Source organism: Centropristis striata, chromosome 1, assembly GCF_030273125.1.
Source record: "Centropristis striata isolate RG_2023a ecotype Rhode Island chromosome 1, C.striata_1.0, whole genome shotgun sequence".
In the NCBI taxonomy this organism is placed as follows: domain Eukaryota; kingdom Metazoa; phylum Chordata; class Actinopteri; order Perciformes; family Serranidae; genus Centropristis; species Centropristis striata.
In genome coordinates this window covers 37,038,655-37,064,857 of record NC_081517.1, presented here as the reverse complement: position 1 = coordinate 37,064,857, position 26,203 = coordinate 37,038,655, and the positions used below count along the sequence as shown (strand labels likewise).

At 39.3% G+C, this 26,203-nt stretch overlaps 1 protein-coding gene across 3 annotated transcripts in view; it reads left to right on the top strand.

Moving 5' to 3' along the window:
- The first annotated feature begins 281 nt into the window (after nucleotides 1–281).
- Nucleotides 282–26,203, top strand: part of fbxo41 (F-box protein 41) — a 61,747-nt gene continuing 35,825 nt past the window's right edge. For 2 of the 3 annotated variants that reach the window (XM_059341094.1, XM_059341078.1), the window contains exons 1-3: nucleotides 282–340; nucleotides 18,917–19,716; nucleotides 20,593–20,822. In XM_059341094.1, the coding sequence (XP_059197077.1) occupies nucleotides 19,168–19,716; nucleotides 20,593–20,822 (779 nt within the window). In that variant the 5' untranslated portion in view covers nucleotides 282–340; nucleotides 18,917–19,167. Of the gene's footprint in view, nucleotides 341–18,867; nucleotides 19,717–20,592; nucleotides 20,823–26,203 lie in introns of those variants that run through there. The other variant, XM_059341086.1, reaches the window with a different exon arrangement.

The window sequence follows — 26,203 nt, the reverse complement described above, 5'->3', positions numbered from 1 at the left end:
AATCCTGAGCTGGATGAATGTGATATGTCTGTCTGTCACACCCACAGCCTCACAGGTACAGTATCGTCTTCTAATCAGAGATAGGAGGGATGGGTTTTTATGATTCATGTTTTTGCATCTGTTCAAGCATTCTCTCTCTCTCTCTCTCTCTCTCTCTCTCTCTCTCTCCCTCCCTCCCTCCCTCTCCTCTGCCTCTCTCCTCCCTCCTCTCTGCCTCTCCTCCCTGGTCGTCCTCTGCAGGCCTGCTGCTCTCTGCTGCAGAGAGGGGCTGCGTGACGTCAGTAAAGGCTGGAGCGGTTCCTTGGTTGAAGCGGAAAAAAAATGGGAAGAAGATTGCGAGGTGAGTGAGACGCACATTTCTTTCATTTTTAACCCCCTCTCCCGATCACAATTGTGTCGCTGTGTGTGTGCATGTTTTTTTATTATCGCTTCATTGACGCCGCTGCTTCTGTGCAACAAATTTATGCAACGAGTCCAGTCCAGCGATGAAGCCAGTGCTGCTGTGAAAACAGGAGGAAATCGGGTACATGCCAGCCTGTCGCCCTTTCCTCCGAGAGGGCACCGCTGCTGCCATCAGCATCGGCGTGCATTAACCTGACTCCAGGCCTGTTGGTGCATTTAAAAGTCATTACGGTGGCGTTCATTGCTACATGATGACATTTGGTGATGCCGTTTGTCCACACCCACATGATACGCTGCTTGTGATTGATCCATGTGCAGTGCAGATATGAGGATCAATGTGTTTTAGCGCCCAATGTGCCACTGTTTACTGTCACGTCGTTAAGCTGTTATCAATCGAAAGCCTAAACCGAGGGGATACTTTGACCGGCCTGTTTGGCCTGGATGTGTGGGGATTGTACCTGCTATGCTGTATATGCATATTGAAACTAGCCCTATTGCAAGTTAAACGTGTGTGCTTATAAGGTGCACACACAGCTGTTTGTTATAGTGCATGGATGCGGATTTATTTCCATAAACAAATTTGTGCATGAAATACAGGAATATATTATTTTCTTGCAGCCATTTTCACAGACTGGAGTTTTTATGCAAATGTAAGATTTTTCATATTCCTCAGAGAACACTTGCATTCAAGAGGAAAGAGTCCAGTGGAATAGTAACTTTGTAAAATATCCACACTGTAATAATACTATTCCCAGGGGAAGTGTTAAACTCTCCTGAGCAGCACACTGCTGAAGTGACAAACAGCAGGGCAGCTGGAGTTTGGGAAACTGTCATGTGACTACAGTGCATGAGAAATCTGACTCAGAGTCAGTGGGCTGTGGCCTATATGCTGCTGTGTTTGTAGAAATCAGATGTGACAAAAGTTGGGGCAGTCATGCTGAAATGAGGAGGAATAACTGCAGGAAAAGGAGAAAATAAACATGTTTGATCGAATGTAGTGTAGAGTGACATTGAGTTTACTGTCATAAGATAAGCAGTAAACAACATGCACACACGTGTGCATACACTGGTGCAAGAGAGATTTTCTGATAGCATACCTGCAGTTTTCAGCCATCATGTAAATGTCACTGCAGACAGATGGTTGACCAATGATCGCATGTGAGGCAGGTTGGAGAATATTTTACAGTCTATTGTGCAGTCCTTAGCATTGAATATTCCTACTGATGTATGTGTGTGTATGTGTGTTTCCATTCAGTATGCATGTGCACACAGCTCTTAAAACTCTGACAGTAAATCCCATATTTATTCCCCATGATCCCACAGCAGATAGAAATCCTCCTTATCTAGAAAACTTATGAATATGTGTTTACAAACTTGTATTTGTGCCATTTTAGGACAGCAAGGTAAAGTTTTGTTTACATTTCTACTGATTTACAACACAAGTGTTTCTTTTCTTTAGTATCTATCTATCTATCTGTCTGTCTGTCTGTCTGTCTGTCTGTCTGTCTGACTGACTGACTGACTGACTGACTGACTGACTGACTGCAGTTTCCTCTCTGGATGTGAGTTTCATAGATCAGACGGGGATGCAGATCTACCTGTCAAGATGTTGTCATTGGTTCATGTGTACGAGCTAGTAACACTCACTCTAAAATCCACATATATTCACTATTTCAGTGCAGGTCCGGACACCTACCACACATTTAAAGAATAATTGCTAAGAATAGAATGAAATAAACAAACAATGTGTTTCTGTCTCCAAGGCCATTGGTTTGCGCCTGCTGAAAATGTAAAAATCTTTAAGACAGACGGTCATTAATGTTTAGTTTCATTTAATAAAAAGTCTCAGTAATTTCCTTAAATCGCTGCTCTGTAGCGCAGAGGAATAAACTAAATTAGACTGTGGATACCAGTCAATACTTTTTAGTGTGATCATGGCCAAAATGAAATTGTAACAGTGACCCTTTAAAGTTTCCTAGAGCCCAAGTTGATGTATATAAAAGTCATGTTTTGTCTGACCAGTAGTCCAAAATCCAAAGATAGATTTTTATTTATAAAAACTCCAAATCCTCACATTAGAGAACTAAAAGATGTTTAGCTTTTCCTTGAATCAATCGATTTCTCATTTCAGCTTAAGAGAAAAATATACCACCAGCCTTAGACTTAAACAGAAAAGCACTCTTTCTTCTGACAAATGCAGACTCATTTTCAGTTTTGTGCCTAGTTATACACTTATTATTTCACTGTTAGTTTCATGCAGAAAGTGTTCATTTTCTTGTGATCAGACAGTTTTCCCTTTAGCTTATCATTCATTTATGACTCACTACGCCTCAGTATTCCCTTTTATTATAACAAGACTGTGTTTGTACCGATGCACAGCTGACTCAGGCATCTCTGGACCGCTCTGTTATTGTTGCAGCTGCCTGTAAAATGGTGTTCATCCAACCATCACTTAGAGATCAAGGATCAGACTCATGATTCTGGCCTTGGGGCATTTAAACTTTTCTGACAGCTTGTGATAGCCGAAGACTGACTGTGGAAAAATACTGACATTAATGTGTAAATTGCACTCATTAAGTATTTGCCCTTTATTGTTTTAAAGTTTTCAAGCCATTGAATAGAGTCATATTCCTTATGATTGAGAAGTTATCAATGCTCTCTCATTTAAAGAGTCCCATGCTTATTAGACAGAGCACCATGTGTAAGTCCGGCTGAAATAGGAAATATTTAATCTGCACTGATTCTCTCACTCCTCTACCAGCAACTTAAATATCATCCCAACACAGGCTCAGGATTAATGAGTATAAGAGGACCTAAGAGACAGTCGAAAAGTGGCCACAAATCACAGAGGCCATTTTCTGCATCATTTCCCACACACATCCTCCACAGAACCTACGTCCCCAGTCTTGTTTAGGCTAGCACAGGAGGCTTAACGTACGTACATAAGAAGCTTGCTTGTGTTCTTTTAAGAGGATATGAGATACTGAGTATCTTATCCAGCTCTGACTGGATAAGACATTGTAGCAATCGTTGCTGTTGGTGACAAATTTGCAATAGAGAGTGCCGCCTGCATAGCCAGCAGTGGCTTAAATGAATGCCACTAAATGCTAGGTAAACACTCAGTATGACTTATTAATGGATCTTATTACCTGCTGAGGAAACTGTAAGATCAATTAGTTTTTTATACTCCTTCATTAACAAGCCGTAGTTCATCTCATCTTCCTTGTCTGCGGAAACAAGCGAGCTGAATGTAAACAGAGCCGCCTGCCTTCCTTATACATGCTCAACTCATACTGTAAGTGCGGATAACAGCAGGAGGCAGTGCTGTTTAACAACGTCCTCCTGGCATGCATTGTTGATGTATGTATACTGGGGGATAATTGTTTCTGTGAGCAGCCGTTCGGATCGATAGCAGACAGTGGTGAGCTGGGGAATGAGTCTGTCCATCAGCTCACATTTGTGAAAGTCAGTCCATCTCATTCACTATTCCAGCGTCGTCCTGACCTGAGCCCCCACAGAGACGCTCATTCTGTGTCGCTGCAGTGCTCAGCTTTGTTTTGTGTTCAGTCCCACCAGGTCTCACATGTGGTGACCGAATATTAATACTGTTTCAATCTTCCTTCGTCCCTTGCGTATTAACGGAGCAGTGGCTTAATGACAGGTGTCTACTATACATTAGTCATCAATCATTTTCATCAACAGTTACAAGTTGTTGTTTTTTCTGGAAACCACATTAAAAAAGTGGGGGCTGTGTTATACTGTGGGGTTAGTCGATTTTGTTTAGTTTTACACATTAAATAGAGGCAGTGCTGGATATCACTTTTGATTATTTTTTAGGCATTTTTATGCTTTATTGAAAGTGACAGAGTGAAAGGGGGTGACAGAGGGGAAGACATGCGGCAAAGGGAGCTCAGGCCGGATTCGAACCCGGTTCCGCCGCAGCAAGGCCTCAGCCTACATGGCAAGCGCTCTACCAGTGTGAGCCACTTGGACGCCTGTGCTGGATATCACTTTAAAACCTCAATAAGTGAAAAAAACATCTCCTTTGTAAGCTGATATGGTGATCTTGCTACAAATAGTTGCTATTTACACATCTGGTAGTTACGGAGAAACATTATCATACGTTTGGAGCAGTGTTTGTTTGTACCTGATGAATGAAACTTAACTTTTCTCACTTTTAACTCTCGTTTTTGGTCTCTACCAACTCCTGAGGGAAATATCTGGCTATAGGAGCAGTGAGCTAGAATTTAGATTTTAAGCTCCTTGAAGCCGAAGAGGGCTGCAGATTTCCCGTAGAGGTTCATCACTAGGAGCAAACCCTTTCACATTGTTACATTGTTTTCTGTTCCTCAAATGGTACACTGTTAGTATGAACATATGGAAACAGGTTTGTGTTATATGCTTTACATAAGGGCTGCATCTAATAATAACTTTAGTGTTGCATCATGTTGCATCAGCTTTAATGTTGCTGGGTTAGCGAGTTTCATCTGGTTTGAGCTCAATCGTCAACATTTTGTCCAAAAAGCACAGGCTTAACTTTTGGCTGATGTAAGTCCTAAAGAGAGTTAATGATGGGAAACTGTCTCCGAATAGTGTCACAAAATCTTAATCTAGAAGATGACAGACTCACAAGATAACCTGAGACGAGTCAAAGAACAATTTGAGCTTGTGTGAGTAACTTTATGCAGATAAAAAAACAATAAAACTAGAGGAGTACACTTGGACACGGTCTATCTTGTAGTGTTAATGAAATGTAAATAATAGTTTCAGATTCATAGATGGATAGATTCATATCCTCCAAAATTCAGTGTGTTTTTCCTTGGCCTATGCTGCATCGTTCCACCAAGTTTCACACCAAATTGGGGCCAATATTTTTTTCATAATCCTGCTGACAAACAGCCAAACAAACCAAACCAAAAACATCACCGTCTTGGTGAAGGTAAAACATAGAACTTTCTAGATGCCTTATTATAGCTAATTTCAAACAATGGGCCTCATTCACCAATATCTTCTTAAGAATCTTCTTATATTCTTTCTTAAGTCCTTCTTAAGAAGATTTCTAAGAAGACCCTACGTCAGATTCATTAACGTGATCTTAAGCCGCTGAGTGTTCTTAAATTGATGAATGCCATCTCCTCGTAAATTGAGCGGGCGTGCCAGGTGAGTCTAATTAACATAGGATTAGCATAGGTAACCGCCCATTAATGCCCATAAAAGGACCCATAAAAAGGACTGCAGGGCCATGTGCAGACGACACACAGAGGAAACAGCAACAGAATGCCTAAAGCAAAGCGTAAATCTGTTGGAGCACGGGTAAAAAGAAAAAAAACTTTAGCAGTTCAGAACTAGAAGTTCTGCTGCAGGAGATCATTTGGAGGAAGAAAATTAAATTTAGCAGCCTTAGTGCAGGTTGCAACAATCGGGTGGTATCACTAATGGATGGCATGATTTCCAATTTACTTGATTCATATTAAAGCATTGGCACATTTAATTTAATTAAAATGAAAAATGAAAAAAAATGAAATTAATAAATAAATAAATACATAAATATGACGGAAATGTCACTGTAATGTATTTTATTGAACTTAACAAAAGAAGACAACACAACCATGCCAACATGTCAGCACTGAAATGTGCTTAACAGTACTCCTGAGTGAGATAAGAAAAAAAATCATGAATGCCAATATCTTCGTAAGTAGCACTTAAGAACAAATTTGTTCTTAAGAACGGTTCGTGAATGAGGCCCAATGTCTTTCATCATTACAGTAGAGAATAGGACAAACTGATGAGCTTGCTTCAACTCCAACTAAAAACAGAGCAAAGCAGTAGGCAAGGCAAGGCAAGTTTATTTGTATAGCACCTTTCAACAACAGGGCAATTCAAAGTGCTTTACACAAAACCTTAAAAGCATTCGAAAGAGACATATATAAAAAATGACATTCAAATAAAAATTTAAGATGTGCAGATAAAATATTCAGGAAAAAATATAGAAGTACAATCAAATATAACATTTTAAAACTGAAAGCGAGCTGATAAAGTATAAAAAAAAATCAAATATCAAAGGAATAAAAGTTACAGTGCAGTATTTCTGAAAGGTACTGGCAAACAGTCTTTAGTCTTGATTTAAAAGAGTTGAGAGTTGCATCAGACCTGCAGTTTTCTGGGAGTTTATTCCAGATATGTGGTGCATAAAAACTGAATGCTGCCTCTCCATGTTTAGTTCTGACTCTGGGAACACAGGGCAGACCTGTCCCAGATGATCTGAGAGTTGTGGGTGGTTCATATATAAAGTAGTGTCAGTAATGAACAAGGTTACCAGAGCCGTTAAAAAATGATCACAAAGCTGAATGCGCTGGATAATTATGATACTTAGGTTGCTGTCAGGTTATTTTTGCTGGTTATTTTGACTCTCTATCAATGTTAAATTTGGCACATCTGCCTTTCTAAAACTTTTCTTTGTTTGTTTTCCTAAAGTATCAAAAAACAGATGCAAAAGAAGTGGAGTGTCATAACAACACTGTCACATGAGATGAAATGTTTTGGTCTGGTCTCTGTCTAAAAACCGATGTGTGCCGCCGAGTCCTTTTCAACATAAGTGGTTAGGTTTGCCCTTTGCTGTCAGGTAAGGAGCCCCAGGTTGTGAGATTGTCCTGTCATGGCAGTCCCATGGCTTTTCTCAGGACTAACGCACTTTGACATGCTCATGCAGGAGCCTAGAAGGCATTAGGGGCTTTCACTAAACCTCTCATTCAGCTTCTAAAGGAGTCCAAAGATTATAATGCAGCCTGTCCGGGGAACATGTCAAAGCTGGGAAGGGTTCTCCTCCATATCCACTGCTGTCAAAATGCGTGTATAGTCTTTAGTGACTTTATATATTAATGCTGTCATACTGTATGTTATGCAATATACAGAGGGTTGGGCAATGTTTTTTTTACTTGGATATTCAGTTTTATCACTGCATTGACTGGAAAAAATCATAATGTGTGAGTGGGTGGAGCACATTAGACCAGGTATTCTCAACCTTGGGGTCTGGACCCCAATTGGGGTCGCAAGATGATTCCTGGGGGTCGCCAAATCATTTTGGAAGTCAGCTCTATCTCCACTGTGTTAAGGTGTTCATGTGTTAATGTGTTTTGGTCACTTAATGTCTTTTTTTGGTCATTTTGTGTTTTTTTTTTTGTTTGTCATTTTGTGTCTTTTTTGGTCATTTTGTGTCTTTTTTTGATCATTTTGTGGTCATTTTGTTTCCTTTTTTGGTCATTTTCTGTGTTTTCTGGTCATTTTCTGTCTTTTTTGGTCATCTTGTTTCCTTTTTTTTGGTCATCTTGTTTCTTTTTTGGGTGATCCGAACTGTGCATGTGAGATTCTGTTCAGTGAGTAGGGGTCGCGGACAACATGCATGTTAAATTGGGGGTCGCGACTCAAAAAGGTTGAGAACTACTGCATTAGACAATATGACGAATAGCAGCAGTGGAACAGCTCCATTGTTGAGGCGTAGGCTGATGCTCGTGTCACACCTTTCATACAGTCTTTGCACCTCCAGTGTTATATACAATAGCTTACTGCAATCTGCTAGTTGGAGTTCAGAGCTGCAGCATCTCTGGGTGAAGCTGTGCAGAGGAGTGGCATGACTGCTATGATACACCTTGACTCACTCGGCTCACCGCACCTCCAAGCAAAACAAATCTTTATCAGAGAGCACAGGCAGGCAGGAGTAAATCTCACCTGACAGTCAGATGGAGCTCCTGGCATCAGAGGCTGGGTGACATTTAATTCTAACTCTTGACTTTTATTTTTTATGAATGAATTCGGACCGAGTTGATCAATCGGCGCTGATCTTTTGGAGCTGAACATTTAACAGTTACATCATTAGTGTTGCCTGAGGGCAGCTGATGTTTTATGCACATGGTGCAGAGTTTAAGAATTCAGTTGCGATGACTGCAGCATAGGCCGCAGTATCTTCACACAGATAATGTAACAACTAGGGTTATTGAGCATTCTGTGCCTCTGGTAATGTCAGGTTATTGTGATGTTGTTAAGGCCTTGTTTTTCAAATGAAAGCACAGTTTAGTCTGGCAAGGAAATGACACTAGAAAACAGTTATAGTTCAGAAATTCAGAATATAAAGCTCTGCTCTATCGAGATCTCAAAGAATCCAGGCAGCTGCTCTGAGAACTGATAACAGACAGGAGATAATGCATCGTTTTTCAGTGGAATCATATTGTGATGAAATCATTTATTGAGATATCATGATGATAACAAGCACATACTGACTCAAATGTATCCGAAAATCCAATCTATATATATGTATGTACAGTATATTATTTTTTCTCTATAATTTCACTTGACTGTTCAAATGTTATGTTCATTTTGCACTAAAGTTATTCAGTACATGACCAAATACTCAGTACTTTTAATTTGTCAAGTATGTATGTCACACAGGAATATAAAGTAATGGAAAAAATTATTAGACCACCCTTGTTTTCTCTAATATCTTGTTCATTTTAATGACTGGTACAACTAAAGTTACATTTGTTTGGGCAAATAGAATGATAACAACAAAAATATCCCATAAGAGTTTAATTTAAGAGATGATATCTAGCCATTTCCATGGTTTTCTTGATAATAACCAAAAGCATTATCAAGAAAACCATGTTAAATGTCTAGATATCAGCTCTTAAATTAAACTCTTATGAGCTATTTTTGTTGTTATCATTATTTTTGTCCAAACAAATCCAAATCTTTGTTGTACCAGGCATTAAATGAACAAGAAATTGAAGAAAAGAAGGGTCTAATAATTTTTCCATGACTGTACATAACAGGCTTTGCTATGTGGTTATTCCTTCAAGACTATTTATTTATTTATTGAATTATCAGAAAACAAGCTATATCCAGCTCCATTCAGGTGTGACTTCAGCACTGTACCTGAACTAACAGGATGCTTCATGTCATTAGTTCCTTGGGTGTTTTACATTAGTTACAGGTGATGAGTTAGTTTAAGCACTACTAAAATAATCTGCAATATGTCCAGTAATCATCTCCTCTTCTACGATAACCAGCGGTCTGTGAAAACAAAGCAAAACCATCTGTATTTACAGCAATTTGAGGAACAAACAGATTCTCAGCACAAACCAAAGAAAAACATTTAAACTGAAATTTCAAGGATGTCCGACCTACATATTCAATTTCTATCCTGTTTATGGTGCTAACAGCTGTGCAGAGCATTGGCATCCAAGTTAATTTACTTCCAGAGGTATAAAAAAAAAACCTGCTTATATCTAATAAATCAAGAATACATCACAAAGTCAATGTTCAATAACATAAAGCTCAGGGAGGTAGCCTAGATTTAACTTACTCTAGACTTTTTGGCCATGGGTGATGTGAAAAAAAAACTTTTAAGAAGGCTGCAGACGGTAGAAAGATAGTTAAAAGAGTGTGACCTTGGGTAGGCAGAGTCAGAGAGGGATCACCTGCTGAGGTGCTTGAGCTTGAGGTAAAATGTTAAAATATGGAGCATGGATCTGCTTGTGGGTGAAACCCACACATTAGCCTTTGTCTATACTCTCAAGTAGATCAAGAAAAAGCTGCTGTGGACAGAGCAGCACAGCAGGTACAACAGGGTGTAGTGTGCAGAGCTGCAATGGAGCATCCCATACCTCCTAATTGAAACTGCTTAAGTACTGCTGTGTACACAGACTGTTAGCCAGGGACCACATATCTGTAATTCTTAAAGTAAAAAGGTGCTGTAGAGTGAGGGTGAGATTGAGTATGAATGTTATTATTTCTGATATTGAGAGTAAATAGCTGCCTCGACATTAATATTTAAAAAAAGTATCTTTCCATTAAAAGTCTTTGCATTGGGGTTAAAGAAAAAAACAAACAAGCAATTAGTTTGATATTTTTTATGGCCTGTCATGTCAGTCAAAACAGTATCCAGATCTTTACTAATGACTATTTCCATCAGACCGGGACTTACAGTTCATAAATCAGAGAACAGAAAACAGAAGGAAAGTACTGCTTAAGTACTGCTGTGTACACAAACTGTTAGCCAGGGACCACATATCTGTAATTCTTAAAGTAAAAAGGTGCTGTAGAGTGAGGGTGAGATTGAGTATGAATGTTATTATTTCTGATATTGAGAGTAAATAGCTGCCTCGACATTAATGTTTCCAGCTGTGTTACAAAAATCATATGAAGTACACTAGAAATACTCTTTTTGAATCAATATTAACATATTTATGTCTCAAAACTATGATTGAGTGCTTATTCATTCTTGATTAGGGCTGAGTGATGGATGTAATCAAATGGTAAATGGGTCTGCATTTATATAGTGCGTTTTATAGTACAGCACTTTACAGTGTGCCTCTCCTTCACCCCCGCACACACTGTTGCTGTTGGAGCTGCCACGCAAGCTGCTGGCCTCACCATCAGCAGCAATCAGTGTGTTTCTCATGGAAAACATAATTAAAAATCACATTTAAAGTATCAAAATACCTTGTGTGCACCACGATACAATTTTATCCCGATACTTTTGCAGTATTGCGATACAACGTTTACTGTTTTGCTGTTTTGCTTGCATACAATCAAAATTCAATCAAGAATAGTTTTGTTGTTTTGTAAAATTTGAAGCCTTATGTTTCAAAATGCAACTGCTGCTTTTTGTTAATATCTGTTATCTTTCTGTTAAGAACATGGTGGTTTGGTTATTGTCATTTATGTGCTGGTTTATCATTAGCGAATTATATTTCTTGACACCAGGTTGCTCGTCAGTTCTTTTGCTCCACTTATTATTTAAATATGTAGGTCGCAGTTAAATGAATGGTGTGAGCTAATGAGTGAGCTCCCACTGGCAAACCCTCCCGTATTTTGAGCCTTAATATTGGCTTAATATTGACGCATGATACTAATAAAACAGCTTCCCATTGATAAAGACATGGCTCCACACTACTTCTAATGGTGGAAAACGCCACAGGGTGCCTTCAATAAACTATAACACTGTTTTTTGGCCTTACTTTTAAACAGCAAAGTCTCCTGTTAAGCTTTCATAACTTCAATCTTACTTTACAGTGGCTACATGCTCCGTGGCCATCAAATACTTCTTTACAATTTGTAAAGCCATTTCTACACACCTCTTTCTCTTACATTTCTGCAGCTTCATTTCACCACACACCTCTGCTCCTGTCCTGCTCTTTGTCATTACCTTTCTATATCTTTATCTTCTATTCTTTGTGAGAATATCCGAGTGTGACTTCCTCATGATTGTACTTTCAGAAAGCTTGAAGTGTTCGATGGAAATTGACTGTGGAGTTTGCAACCTCTGAAGTCCAGCCTCCATATTTAAACATCCCTCGACTTCAGGTTACTGTTTCCTGTAAACAGCAATACAGAAAGAGCCTTTCAATCCTGATGCAGCCACTGTCACTCATGACCTTGTTGTAAAGAACCACGGTCAAACTGAAACCCATGTTCTGTCTCATGAAGATCTATATGCTTGATTGGACTGACTTTAATGGCTTGTTTGACTGTCTGAAAGCTGCACGGGATTGAAATGAAAATGAGATTCTTACTGTTTCCCAGCAAAGTGCCTTTAAAAAAAGTATCTTTCCATTAAAAGTCTTTGCATTGGGGTTAAAGAAGAAAAAAAACAAGCAAACAAGCAATTAGTTTGAGATTTTTTATGGCCTGTCATGTCAGTCAAAACAGTATCCAGATCTTTACTAATGACTATTTCCATCAGACCGGGACTTACAGTTCATAAATCAGAGAACAGAAAACAGAAGGGAAAAGAAAGATAAACCTAGTAATTAGCATCGTCGCGAACACCACATTTTCTTAATGTTTGTACTCAACATTGAAGATGTTGTTAACCCTTTATCGGGTGAAGAACCATATTTGGTAACTTCAGTGGATATCTAAATGAGGTCCCCATGTCTCTCTGTGAGGTCGTAGAACCACATGGATTTCTTCCAGCTAATCAGCAAAGATCAGGCTACATCACAGTAACGCCATGACATTTGACCAATCAGTTTGATAATAGTATAAAAATATTAACTTTATTGACTTTGACCTCCAATGTAAAAATTAAAAATTTAGAAAAAAAACCTGCAAGAAACAGTTGTACAGAGATTTTCTTCATTGACTTGTACAAGTAGAACTTGACTATGATGGCATATTAGGGCCAAGTATGAATTTTTAAAAAAGTTTCAAATTTACTAGATTAAAGTGGCAAATCTGCGTGAAAAAAGTCACAGATTTATGGGAAAAAAGTGGTGAAAAAAAAAAGTTTTTCTCGCAGATTCAACACTTTAAACCTCATAAATCTGCACATTTTTTTTCTTGTAGATTTGCCGTTTTAATCTCCTAAACTTTTTTTTCAAAATATTACCCCCCTCCTCCTGGTCCGTATGTTTTTTTTATTACACATTCTGGCAGTATGTAATATCCTCCAATATTCTCTAGGGTTGAAATTTGGAATTTGCAAGTATTTCAATGAGTGCCCTATTAAGGGTTAAATGCATAAGTTGAACGCAGTGTTTCTTCATGGTGAATAGTTATGCCGTTCTCTGTGATGTTATGCTGCAGCACCAGGTGGCTGCTCTGTGCAATCATTATTACAGACCCGTTCTGTGCATGTTTGTGTCCCAAAATAGTGCCCAGACACAAAATGTGGCCTTGGGATTGTGGCAGATGTGCTTCTGATCAGTCCACGAGTGACAAAGAAGCACTGAGACTTTCTTGCCTTTACTTAAAGGACCTCTTATAAGTATAAGTTGGCAGTTAGAAGGTAGACACCACTGTATTATTGGTGCAGATGGGACAGCTGGTGTGGAAAGGCTGATTTAAGGCTTTTTTTGCAGAAAAAAAGAGTAGATTGTGTCCAACTTGTTGTCTGATGTTTGTAGCCTGTAAATCTTTACATGGTTTATTGTTAAATTGTCTCATTTTGTGGATGTTTTTATTGTTGATTCACTTATGGTTTTATATGTTTGTGATGTCTTATTCAGACTGTATGCTGAAGCATAACACTGTTTTGGTTCATAGTAGAGCTGAAACAAGAAATCAATTAATTCATAAATTGATGATAGGACTGCTCAATAATGATGATCACAATTATTTTCGTCAATATTGAGATCACAATTATTTAACAAGATTACCCAATGACTTTGGTAAAAGTGTATTAAAAAATAAAATAAACAATAAACATATCAATAAATGTAAATAAAAATAAATAAAAATAATAATCAATAAATTATATCAATGTTATAATGTTCTAGATACTGCCACAACCTGCTGAATAGTTTTAAACATACATTTCACATTTCTGTATCTATATTCAACATATTCCAAAGCAAAATACCCAAGGATCATCATCATCTCGATGATCTTGTAAGAATCAATCAGAATATATTCCCTTTAATAAAAAGTAAACAAATAAATACGAGGAACAGCTGATGCGCCTCTCAGTGTAAAACCACAGTAACCACTGGTTGCACTACAAATGCTATTTTTGTAATGTGGATTTTTTTTAAATATTCAAGTAAATGCAGAAGATGTAGACCAAAAATCATGTGCATCTTTGGTGATGGTAGAAATGAGGGAAGCTAACATGGCGCCTTGTGCGTGTCTTATGTGTTACACACTCGTCCACTATTCACTTATCACAATAAAAGATTAAAGGCAGTCCTCTGGGATGCCTCAGCTGAGCTCCATTGGCAGGATGTGACATGTGGCTACCAAACAGCCTCACTTCCTTCCATTTCCTGCCCGGTTAAATACCTCACTTTGTAATTTTAAGCAGATGGGAATGCCTTCTGTCTGCAGTGTAGTGACTGCTTCTGTGAAATCCTCCTCCTTTAATAAGTGGCCACGGCTTGCCAGTACACTCCCTGTTCCAGCCTCACCAGACGTCTAATAACAGTCTCGGTGACTCCTGGGGATTTCCAGTGTATAAGCCCTCAGTGAGGAACGGTCTGCATCTGTGATTTGTGATTACGACGCCAATGTCTGTGCCTACTGCTTCTCTCATTAATAGCTGCTGTAGAAAGTTGTGTGTGAGAGAGAGAGAGAGTCTGTTCTGGTCCAAGCATCAGTTTGGACCGTTGTTACCCAGCTGTAGGAGTCCAAGTGTGCTGCGTTAAAATACAGATTGTGCCCACTCTGCGACATCAGCTCTACTTAATATGCAGACCATGTGGAGTCTGATTGTTTGGCAGAAACAGCGTCCAAATTCATGTCTTTAATATTCTTGGTTTTGGAACTAGCACCCACAAGCAGAGGGGCTAACTCTGGTCACATGATGTGGACTCCAGTCACAAGTTTGATGACTTTAGACTCGACTTGGCAAAACCAAGAATGGATTGCAACTCAGCTTTGAATTTAACACCAATTACTTGGCCCAAGCCATGCTACACGCTATGAAAGTGCATTGTCAGCACTATTTTTCTTTTAGGATTAAGTTCAGTAGTGCTTGTTTTGACAAATAAATACAATGCAATTTTAAAAATAGTTCTTGATTTTTGTAAATTATTGCTCTTGTTAAAATGAAAAATTCACTCAACACCAAATTTGGTGTAGAGTGAATTATGACTTGTTTAGGACTTGAAACTTCAAATTAAAGGACCTGGGACTTGAGCACAGAAACTTAGGCCCCGTTTACACGAGGACGCTTGCGGGTAAAAACGACAAAATATTTTATCGGAAGTGCCTTTCGTTTAGACGGTGACGGCGTTTTGGGGGCTTAAAAACGCAAAAATCTGAAACCACCCTCCAAAGTGGAAAAGTTAAATACGCTCCACCGTAGCGTGTTGTCTACACTGCCAAGACACAAAACTCTGCTCAGATCTGCTCACGTCATGTACGTGTTTACGTCACATACATGCTCCAGTACAGGAAAATAAACAAAAGTGGGATTATTTCCATGCGTCGGACCTTCAAGCTGCTCTGGCAGCTCTAATAAACTTACAGGAGTCTTTCCACCAAATGTACAGGATATGTACAGATAGTATTAGTGAACAGAGAAGGATCTGTAATTACCTCTGTCACATTTTGGATGCAGCAATTCGTCGGAGGCGAGCCAGACGGCTGTGAACGAGACCTGGGAGATCTAGTGATGGTGGATAACTTTGTGGAAGAAGCTGATGAAAATGTGTGGCGTGAAAACTTCTGCATGCCCAAAGATGCTCTTATCGCTTTAAGTGATGCCGCCTGGCTGCATGCAATCGAATTTCACACACTTTTGCGTCACCGTATGCAGCAGATTTCCTCCCGAAAATGCTCGTCTAAACGAGGAATAAAAAGTGAAGACGTGACGCCACTTTTGCGTCTTCTGTTCAGACCGTCCTCGTGTAAACGTAGCCTTAATAACCAATAACTTGGTCCCAACTTTGCTCAATAGGTTGCTGATTATAAAAAAAGGAGGCAAATAAAAGCAATGTTGTCATTTGTTGGATGAGGTGTGTTCAGTATTCATTAATACTTGACTTTCAGGATTTTTTCGCCTATTAGACGGAGCAACACTGGGCTATTATGGACAAACTATTAATACTAGAAATGGTTAAGGCAGCATGACATGATATGACTTATTTCCATTTTAACATATATTATGTAATTAGCTTTAGTTAGCATTAGCTTTATTTGATATATAGTTCTCATCCATATTAAGCAGAACCTGTTTTCAAAAGTAGCATTTTGAATTAGAATAGAAAGCTGCTGTCCAACATAATGTGATAAATCATCTTGTATTGACATTAAAAAAAGTGTTATAATAAGTAAATGTATTGAACTATTGCCTGTATGCTGTGATGTGAGGATGTTTCTGCTTTCAATAGTGAAAGTTAACCACAGAAATACCCAGCTGAATTTATACTTAGTCATTGTTTGAAACCATCTTGACACAAACACCTCTCTAGCAGGATACTTATGGTTATGCAATGTGAAGTCAAGACCTATTTCTGTTTTCACAGCCAAGAGTACCAGGTTTTCATCAGTTTTCAGTGAACTCGTTTCTGAAGTATCTTAAAGACCTTGCTAAAAAATACTTTTGCATGATCAGAGAATTGCACTTTAATTGATACAGGGGAGTTAATGGAAACTGGCATGCTGAATGTCTTTTTCACCAGAGGCATCAAGTGCTGGGTAATTGTATCAACACAGTGATGCAATGTTCTTGCAGTGGCTTGAATGTGCTTGGCATCTAAGTAGCAGATAGGGGAAAATAAATTAAATTATTTAAATGTTTCAAAATATTTTAAATTATTTTTGCCAGACTCCAGTCATGAATACAATCACATTGTTCTTCATAAATTATAAGACAAGTCGTTGCTTTGTTTGTCTTTTTTGGTGTTCACTTAATTGACTCATCTTTTCTTCACTTTGTACTGGGGTTTTGTTAAAAGGCAACATTTTAGGCTGACAAGGAACTGCAGAGGCACAGACTGGATTAAGAGGACACAACTCAGATGACAGATAGTGGAGTTGTTCTTTTTTTTTTCTTAGTGTGAGTTACCAGATCCCATTGAAAAGGACTCCAAGTATTGTCCAGCTGACCTCGTAGACTTCAGACTACAAGATGATGTTGGCGCTAGCGAGCACTCTCACTAATGGAGCCATTTCCTTTTCCCTACTCTTCCCCCCCAGTTTTCCTCTGAGTATTTCAGGGTGCAATAGCAGGAGTTTGCATTTTGACCATCTTGAAACGAAGGTTTCATGTTTCTCGACCACTAAACTTACCGATCAATATTCTGACTTGGAGAGTTCAGACGCAGCAGGCTGCTGGAGTTGTTAATATGGAAAGATTGACTGCTACAGTGAAGTGCTCCTAAGTCACATCCAATTACAATTTGCATTAAATAAATTCAATATAAAAATATATAATCATAATGATGGAAAGATGATCATTGTCAGAATCAGAATCATTGCATGTCAATTTTCCACTTTTTCGGCTCAAATAAAAGCAGAAAAGCAAAATATATTAATTTATTAATTAAATCTGTAGGAGTCCGTAGAATTAAAATAAGCAGGATTAACTTTGCCTTGATGCAATGAAAAGGCTGGATATATTTATTAAAAAGGGCCCTGGAGCACACAGGGTTTCCCAAGTTTTTAAAATTGCAATTAAATAAGATAGTGAGCTAAAATTAAATATGCAGATGACAAAACCATTGTAGGCCCCAACTCTGATGAAATAATGATGAAACCCTGTACTGCACCAAGGTGGCCCAAGCTGTCACTTAGTTAACACAGCCAAAACCTAGGAACTCATTAATGACTGCTGTTGCATGCCAAGTCCAAAAATACCCATGCAAATAAACGGAAACCCCATCTAACACGGCCTCTTTTAAATGAATTGGAACACAAGTGGAGACTATCTCCGAACATATCACTGCAAAAGCTCAACAACTGTACTTCCTTAGACAGCTTGAAAAATACAGGATCAGGCAACAGCTTCTCGTTCTGTTCCACTCAGCCATCAATGATTCTTGATTTAAGTATAGGACGGCAGCATGGACAGTCAAACGTGGGAAATACTACAGTGGATTGTTGCAACCATAATCATAGAACACCACTCCCCTCAGTTGAATCTCTACATTCTCACAGAACTGTAAAGAGAACAAAGACGATCATATCTGACCCCTCACATCCTGCTCATCACCTCCTGCAGCTTGTTCCCTGAGGGAGATGTACAGGTCACAAAAAGTTTTTTTTACCTTCGCCATCAGGACTCTGAACTCTTCCCTCTAGCATACCACTGACATTTGAGTTTGGAATCAGCAGACACCCCATGATATGATTTTATCCCGATACTTGAGGCCTGATACGATGTTATTGCAATTTAACTGTTTAACTTCATTTTTTGTCCACACAAATAAATTCAGTCAAGAAATGTTTTGTCAAATAAGAGAAAAGTCTATTTATCTCACTTAAGTCTTTTTATTTTTCCACAATAAGTCGAACCCACAGACTGACCAACAAAGTATTCAGTCAAATTGAACTTAACTGATATCAAACATGTATGGACGACAACAATTGCAACATTTTCTCAAACTGTCCTTAACTTTAAGCTTCACTGCTCTGAATTTTTTTTTTGAGTAAAACCTTGCAGCATTATTTCAACAACTTTCCCAACATGAAACCCCGACATGATGCCTATAGATTCCTTAGATCTTCTAGTTTCATATGATGCCACGGCCTCCGTAAGAAAAAAAAAATGGCGGAAATACTGACAGCCCCTCGGCCGTCAGAACGCTAAATATTGATACTTGCCGGCCTTGAATCGGTATAATATTGCCACGCAAAATATCACGATACTGTGCTGTATTGATTTTTTCCCCACCCCCAACTGACCATTATTTGTCCTGCAGTGAAAAACATACTCCACCGAAAACAAATTCCACAGGGACGGTGATTAGCTTTTAACTTTTAGTTATGCTCCCTTTTTCATTTGATTCTCTTTCGATGTTATTCCAAAATGTCACAGTATAAAGCGCTCACTTGAATTTTCTTGCTCTGTTTCCAGGACGTCAGGCTGGGGAACCATGACGGATGAAGTGAAAAGACCAGTTGAATGTTGCCACTATGTGTGGTCATGTGACTGAGCTGGGACCTTCCGTCGCACATGGGATCTCTCTTCCTCCTACTGACTTGCCATTGTTGCCCTGTTGCCCTGTTTTCACCATGAGAGGATCTGTCGGGTGCTCTGTGCCCTCATACTGGCGCTACCGTTGTGCCGCGTGAGCGCCCCCTCTCCTCCGGCAGTTACTGCACGGAATGGCCTCTCTGGACCTGCCATACCGCTGTCCTCGCTGCGGGGAGCACAAGCGCTTCCGAAGCCTGTCGTCCTTACGTGCCCATCTGGAGTACAACCACACGTACGAGACCCTCTACGTCCTCTCCAAATCCAACAGCGTATGTGATGCTGCTGCTCTGCTGCCGCTAGTGGCCGAGGGAGCTCTACTCGCACCTGCCAACAACAACGACCCGTTTGAGCCGCTGCGGCCTTCAGCTTTAAAGGAGCGCCGCTTCCCCTGTCGTGAGCTTCCCTGTGCGGACGACCTGAGTTTGACCCCGGCTAACTCCAACACTGCAGCCCGGTATATTCCCAATGTGGAGTTTCCCCTGGGGGAGATTTTTATGAAGAAAGCCATGACATCCGCAGACCCGGGTCCACATGGAAACCCCAGCACAGCTGTAGCAGTGGCAGCTAATGTAGCGGCGAGCGCAGTGGAGGCGGCCTATGAGGAGGGCCTGGCCAGGCTGAAGGCTCGGGCGTTCGAACGACTGGAGCTGGATGAACGGCTGGAGAAGCTGTCGGAAGAGGTCAGTAACATCAGAATTAACTCTGTTAGTGCATGTGTTGATACATACAAGAAACTCAGTGCTACAGTAGATCACAATATTCTTACGCAGAGCCGAGAAAAACCAACTTAATATATGCAGTAGCTACTATGTATACAGTAAGAGCTGGATACAAACTACCTTCGATAGAAAACTGTTCAGATTGTTACTATGTTCGTTTATAAAAAGATTTTGATTGAGAAAATTTTAAAAAATGATGTGTTGAATTTAAAAAATCTCTTACTTCAGCACCCCCTAGTGGTTGTATCAAACAATACATGCAAATTCATTCAAGGCCCAAGAATGGATAGAGTAAAAGCAACAATCAGACTTTCTACAAACAAATAATTTTATTAGATTGATTTAAAAGATGATAGAGTTACAAAAAAATCTACACAGTGTTGCTTTAAGAAAATAACGGAGAAAATACAAACTCAGTTGTCAAAGAAATTTGTCTAAATTCGTCTTTTTTTAAAACTCTGAAGTGTCACATTTTTGGAAACTTTTTTTCAGCCAATGTGCTGTCTTAATGAAGTCTTTCTTCCTCTGACTGACAGTAGACGATGTGGAGAACTCAGATAGTTAAATTAAGTTTTCATCTCAGTGATTTAATCAGGGCTTTGAGCACTCTTCTAACTAATGGTTGCACTTAGGAAAAAATTAATTTAGCATTTTGAATAATGAAGCTGTTAGATGCTAAACATGGATATGTGAAGATGTTTGCTGAAGGAAAACTTTGTCAATGAACATGTTGATTATTAATCTCTAGTTAATTACCTCATTTGCATTGCTAGTTATGTTTCGTACAATGTGATTATGGCGGAACATTAGGCAGCTAAAGTGCCTCTTGCCTTGTAGGTGGAGCAGAAAATAGCGGCCCGTGTAGGTCGTCTTCAGTCAGAGCTGGAGAGGAAGAGCTCCGAGCTGGAGCGGGCCAAGCTGGAGAGCGAACGTCTGAGCCAGGAGAAACAAGACCTGGAGGACAAGGCCTCCGAGCTCTCTCGGCAGGTCGACGTCTCTGTGGAAATGCTTGCCAACCTCAAACAGGACCTGGTGAACAAGGAGCAGGAGCTCAGTCACAAACAACAGTAAGTAATCAACTGAACTTCAGACTCGGTGTAGGCGTCGAGCTGAAGAGCTGGAGTTGGCCCGTTGCTGTGGTTTCCTAAGGATTTTGGTAATGGATAATCAATGATTGTAGTTGCCTGGTTGCAGCTTCTGGTATGTGAATATTTGCTGTTTTCCTTTGTCTGCTATGATAGTAAATTGAAAACCTTTGGGTTTTTGACAGCTGGTTGGACAACACAAGCAATTTGAAGGCGTCACCTTAATCGATGATGAAAATAATCGTCAGTTGCAGCACTCATTTTCATTGCATGTTCCAAAATAGAAGTCACACTTTCACTTGCTGCTGTTTTGATGATGTTTTGTTAGTTGATTAGTCTATTCATCTATCATGTTTATACAAAGGTTATAGTCCACATGGCTTATAGTGGAATTAAATGTTGTAGTTTATTGCTTTTTCTCTGGCTGTCCACTGACTTTTTACTTGTTCCTCATCAATGCCTGGTTCTGGTCCGGTGTTTACAGAAAGTTTGAGTTGTCTCAGAGATGGGATCAAGTCATTATTCTGCACCTCTGAGTGTTTCATTAAGTCTTTTGTCCGGATTCTTGCGGCTTCACATATCTGTTTTTTCTTACAGTAAAGTCTGGCCAGAAGCTCTGAAAGCTCAAGACTTTACATTTTTAATCATATAAATCAGGCAAAAGACAGCAGCTTTCTAAAAAAATATATAGAAATTACTTGAAAGAGTGATAGGTTATGAAAATTGTGGTTAATAAAGTAATCAATTGTTTGACCAAGTGTTTAAGTAGTCTGCTATTGTGTTTAAGTGCTTCTGAGATAATGCTGCAATATGACAATAAATGAGTCACATGCAGGAGGTTATGTGGTCCCTGCAGGTCACAGTCAGCTCACAAAAAATGTCTCTATCCATCTATCTTGTTTTTTTTTTTTTTTGGCCCACCACCACCCCCCCCCCCACTTTTGGAGGACAACTTTATTTTTATTCACATAACAAGAAAAGGTCAAACAACTTAAACAGAAAATAAGGTAAATGATTTAAAAAATAAAAATAAAGAGTAGATATTTACAACACCAGTTGTTGTTTACGTTGATTTCTGATAGTTAATAGGTATATCTTGTTTATACAAAGGTTGGAGTCCAAATGGCTCATAGTGGGATGAAATGTAGTAAAGCAAAGCTCGAACATCCTCAGTTACAAATTTTTAGCTGGCTCCCAACTTTTCCTCACTCATCCTTTCATAAAACTCATTGTCATGCGCACAAACACTCACTCACAAACACACACACACACACACACACACACACACACATTCTTGTACTTCTATCTTTGTGAGGACCCTCATTGTAATAGTGAATTTCCTTGCAAGGTTAAAAGTTTTAATTTTGTTGTGAAGTTTTGTTTTAAAATTCAGTTAGTTTGAATGAGTTTATAGGGTGAGTTTGCTAGTTTTAGTTTAGTATTTATTTTTTTTGAAATGCTTTAGTTTTAATTTAGTTTTTATTAGTTTTAGTTTTTGTAATGGGGTATTTGTTGGGTGGGAGATTAAAAGAGGTCACAGTAAATTTTGCCTTTATTTCCTTTGTCTTATCCATCTTCATTATGTATGAAAAAAGTTGACAAAGACGAAAACGAAGGACATTTTCACTATGATTTTAGTTAGTTTTGTAACCACACAATACAGTTTCAGTTAATTAGCATTATCATGTAACCTTTAACCCTTAAAACAAAGTCTGAAATCTCAAAAAAGCCTTTAAAGAAGTGAGGACCGGCCGAAATGTCCTCACTTTGCAAAAATATCCTCACTCTGTTGGTTAAAAACGTGTTGTGGTCCCCACTATGTAGGAAATACAAGAACACACACACACACACACACACACACACACACACACACACACACACACACACACACACACTCCTTCTCTCCTTCACCTCTGCCTCTCTGTTGATGGTGTGATTCTCAGTCTCAGTCGCACCAGATGTGGTCAGCATCTGTCCCGCCACTGACTCCACACACCAGTGCCCTGCAGGGCTGGTTAGCTGCTCATGCCGAGCGGAGAGTCGGACAGGAGCAGCTGGGTCAGCAGAGATGTCCCAGTGCCATCATAAAGCTGAAGGGATGAGTTAAAAGTACGGCTGCTGTAAATAGAAGCAGCACTTGGGTATATATTACAGTTAGCTGATGCAAGTTATTGCTGGCTCTGAGTCTGATGAACATGATTTACAGCTCTCCCACTGCATGGCACAAGACGCAGGCTTTATTTTTCTGATTTTCAGAGCTTTTATTGAAATGAATCCCAGAGTAATTTATTGTGTGTTCCAAACATTGATACTATTTTTAGTTTGACAGACTTGTGGCAGCACATAAAATATATTATGTCTACTAAGTCCATGTCAAAATGGAAGGTAGTGAATGAAAGTAATGCACCCTCTATGATATTATTTTACAAAATGGTTTGCCTTTTTCCTCTCTCACTAATTAATTCGTTTTTTTTGATGCATTGAATTTCCATAAAAATATTCTACCAATGCCAAAGAGTCGTGCAGATTCCTATTCATTATTAATGACAAGTGTTTCCTAAAGGGAATTATGAGGCACAGTAATAATCTAATGGGAGAAGAAGGCTCTGGAAACAGAGCATGAACAATGTGATGGATGTTTGTTGTTTTTGTATTCATTATAAGTTGAAGCCCCGTAAAGTTCTCAGGAAATGGCTTCATAAAATGTAGTTTCTATCCACTTGTATAGATTAAGGTATAGCACTTAGCTGCTGCAAACACTAACACAGGCTCTTTGCTTGTTTGCACCAATTATCTTTGTTAAAGTGATCAACAAGTGCTGGCAAGTGTCATTCAGGGCTCATATTAGAGTCTCTGGTATCTGTACTGTGTGTTTATCAGACAGGACAGCCAGCCTCGTCTCTCTATCGTTCTCTGGGTTTTTATCTCTCCTCCTCGGTTTCTTTATCAGGCCTGAATGTCGACAGTAGGTCGGAGACAGAAACGCGCTCTCCGCTGCATCTAATTGCATCACAAACACACAACAGCACATGTCACTGCATCGCATGTATATGTGCGTGGTTCTTTGTAGAGGCGTCAATGAATGGCACAAAGGTAATTTTTAAATGGCACAATTTAAATTCAATTTATGCTGGGACTGGCTCCAGCTCCCCTGCGACCTGAGTTCGAATGAGTGGTTATTGATAATGAAGGAATCAGTGTTTCATCTTTAAAATGTCAGAAAATAGTGAAAATACCAATTAAACTCTCCCAGAGCCCAAATAACAGAATTCAACCTCTTTTTGTCTCATCACAAGTTCCACTTGCTTGGTTTTTCAGAAATTTTCAGACATATCTCATGACCTTCATCAGTAGTTTAAGTTGGTCAGATGTCATGGAAAGGGCTTAGTTGTTATACTTTAAAAAGCTCCTTATAGCATGTGAAAAGAAGGTCATACACTATACAATACAGTGCTCTTTGCTTTTTCTCTGGCTGTCCACTGACAATGCCTGGTTGTGGTCCGTTGTTTACAGAAAGTTTGAGTTGTCTCAGAGTTGGGACCAAGTCATTATTCTGCACCCATATGTTGTCTGTTTTCAGTGTTTCATTCAGTCTTTTGTCCAGATTCTTGCGGCCTTACGTATCTGGTTTTTCTTACAGTGAAGTCTGACTAGAAGCTCTGAAAGTGCAAGACTTTACATCTCTAATCATATAAATCAGACAAAAGAGATCGCCTTTTTAAGAAAATATGAATTACTTATATATATATATATATATACATATAAGAGTAATTGATTTTGAAAATTGTGGTTGATGAACTAATGAATTAGTTGACTTTTTGTCGAAGTACTCAAGCCCACCATTGTGTGTCAGTGCTTCTGAGATAATGCTGCAATATGACAATAAATAAGTACACATGCAGTAGATTATCTGGTCCCTGCAGGTCACAGCCAGTTCACAAAAATGTCTCTGTGCCAACATTACAAAACATTATCCCATAGTCCTATGCCAGAGACAGCTGGACATGCAATCTAGGTTGACTCGGCTGATCTTGTGATTGTAAAACACAAATCAGTGCTTCATCCAGTCGAATAAGAAGAAGACAAGTGTCCTTTTCTTCTGTATAGTCCTGCCTCTCTGTTGTAAAGGGTACAGCAGCTGTGGTCATGCATCCCAAACCTGGCAGCATCAGACTGGGAAGGTCATACTCTTAGAATCCCTGCCTGGGCTGTGTGACTGCCGCTTAGTTATGCCAGCAGCCCCAGTCTCTCTCTCTCTCTCTCTCTCTCTCTCTCACACACACACACACACACACATACACACATTTTCTGTCTCTGTCTCTCTAAGGAGAAGCTGGCAGTCAAACAGTAAGCTCATTCAGACTCTAAAATACAGAGTCGGTCTGAGGTGGAAAAAGAGCATCACAGTCGGTGAATGTTCAGCGAGGTTGATGACTAAGCATAAGTTAACAGACACAGAGCGGCTTATTGGCTTAAAAATGGCTGCCCGACACACACACACACACACACACACACACACACACACACACACACACACACACACACACACACAGCTAATTCTTTTAATTAAAAAACATATAATGTCCACAAGTGACTCCTTCAAGGAGATAAGCATCTTACTGTTTTGTACATCAGTGGTGGCAAATGCTAAAAATGCGAGTCACCTCGCTGTGAGTTGCTATGCAACCAGAGGAAACTCCCACGAACTGGTTTCTGTTGCTCGCAGCGATATGCATAAAAATGTGACACAACCTAATAATTTATTCCGCACTCAGAAACACTGTAAATAATTATGAAAAGCATGCAGAATGCCGCAGGTACAGCCATTTGATTCAGCATGGTCTTCATAATAATCTCACCGTGCAGTTTAGTCTGTAGTGAAATTCACTCACACACAATAATACGCAGAAGAACACACTCATACTGTAACTGAAAACACATAATGATAAACATCGCACTACACTGTGGCAGTCAAAACTGAATGAAGAACTGAGTCCCTCAAGCACGGCTGTTAAGTGGTTTGATAGCAGCTGGAATAAATGAGAGCAGCTGTAATCAGCAGAAACTGGAGCCTGAGGAGAAATGAAAAATGGTGGGACGGTTATCTCCATCATTGCAGCGTGCTACAGACTCACTCAAAGTAGAAAAACAGCCTCATTTTGTCTCACAGAAATATGTCAAATACCGCCCTATTCTTTTCAGCCATTAGCAGTTGCTTGAGGACATACAGCGAGGTTTATTTAGAAATCATTGCAATTATTGTCTTATTATTGTTCCAGTAGATCATTTTGAGTTATTTGGAATGAATCTTGATCTTCAGTTTTCATACATGGCAATGGTTGCTGGCCTCACTGAGCGCTCCT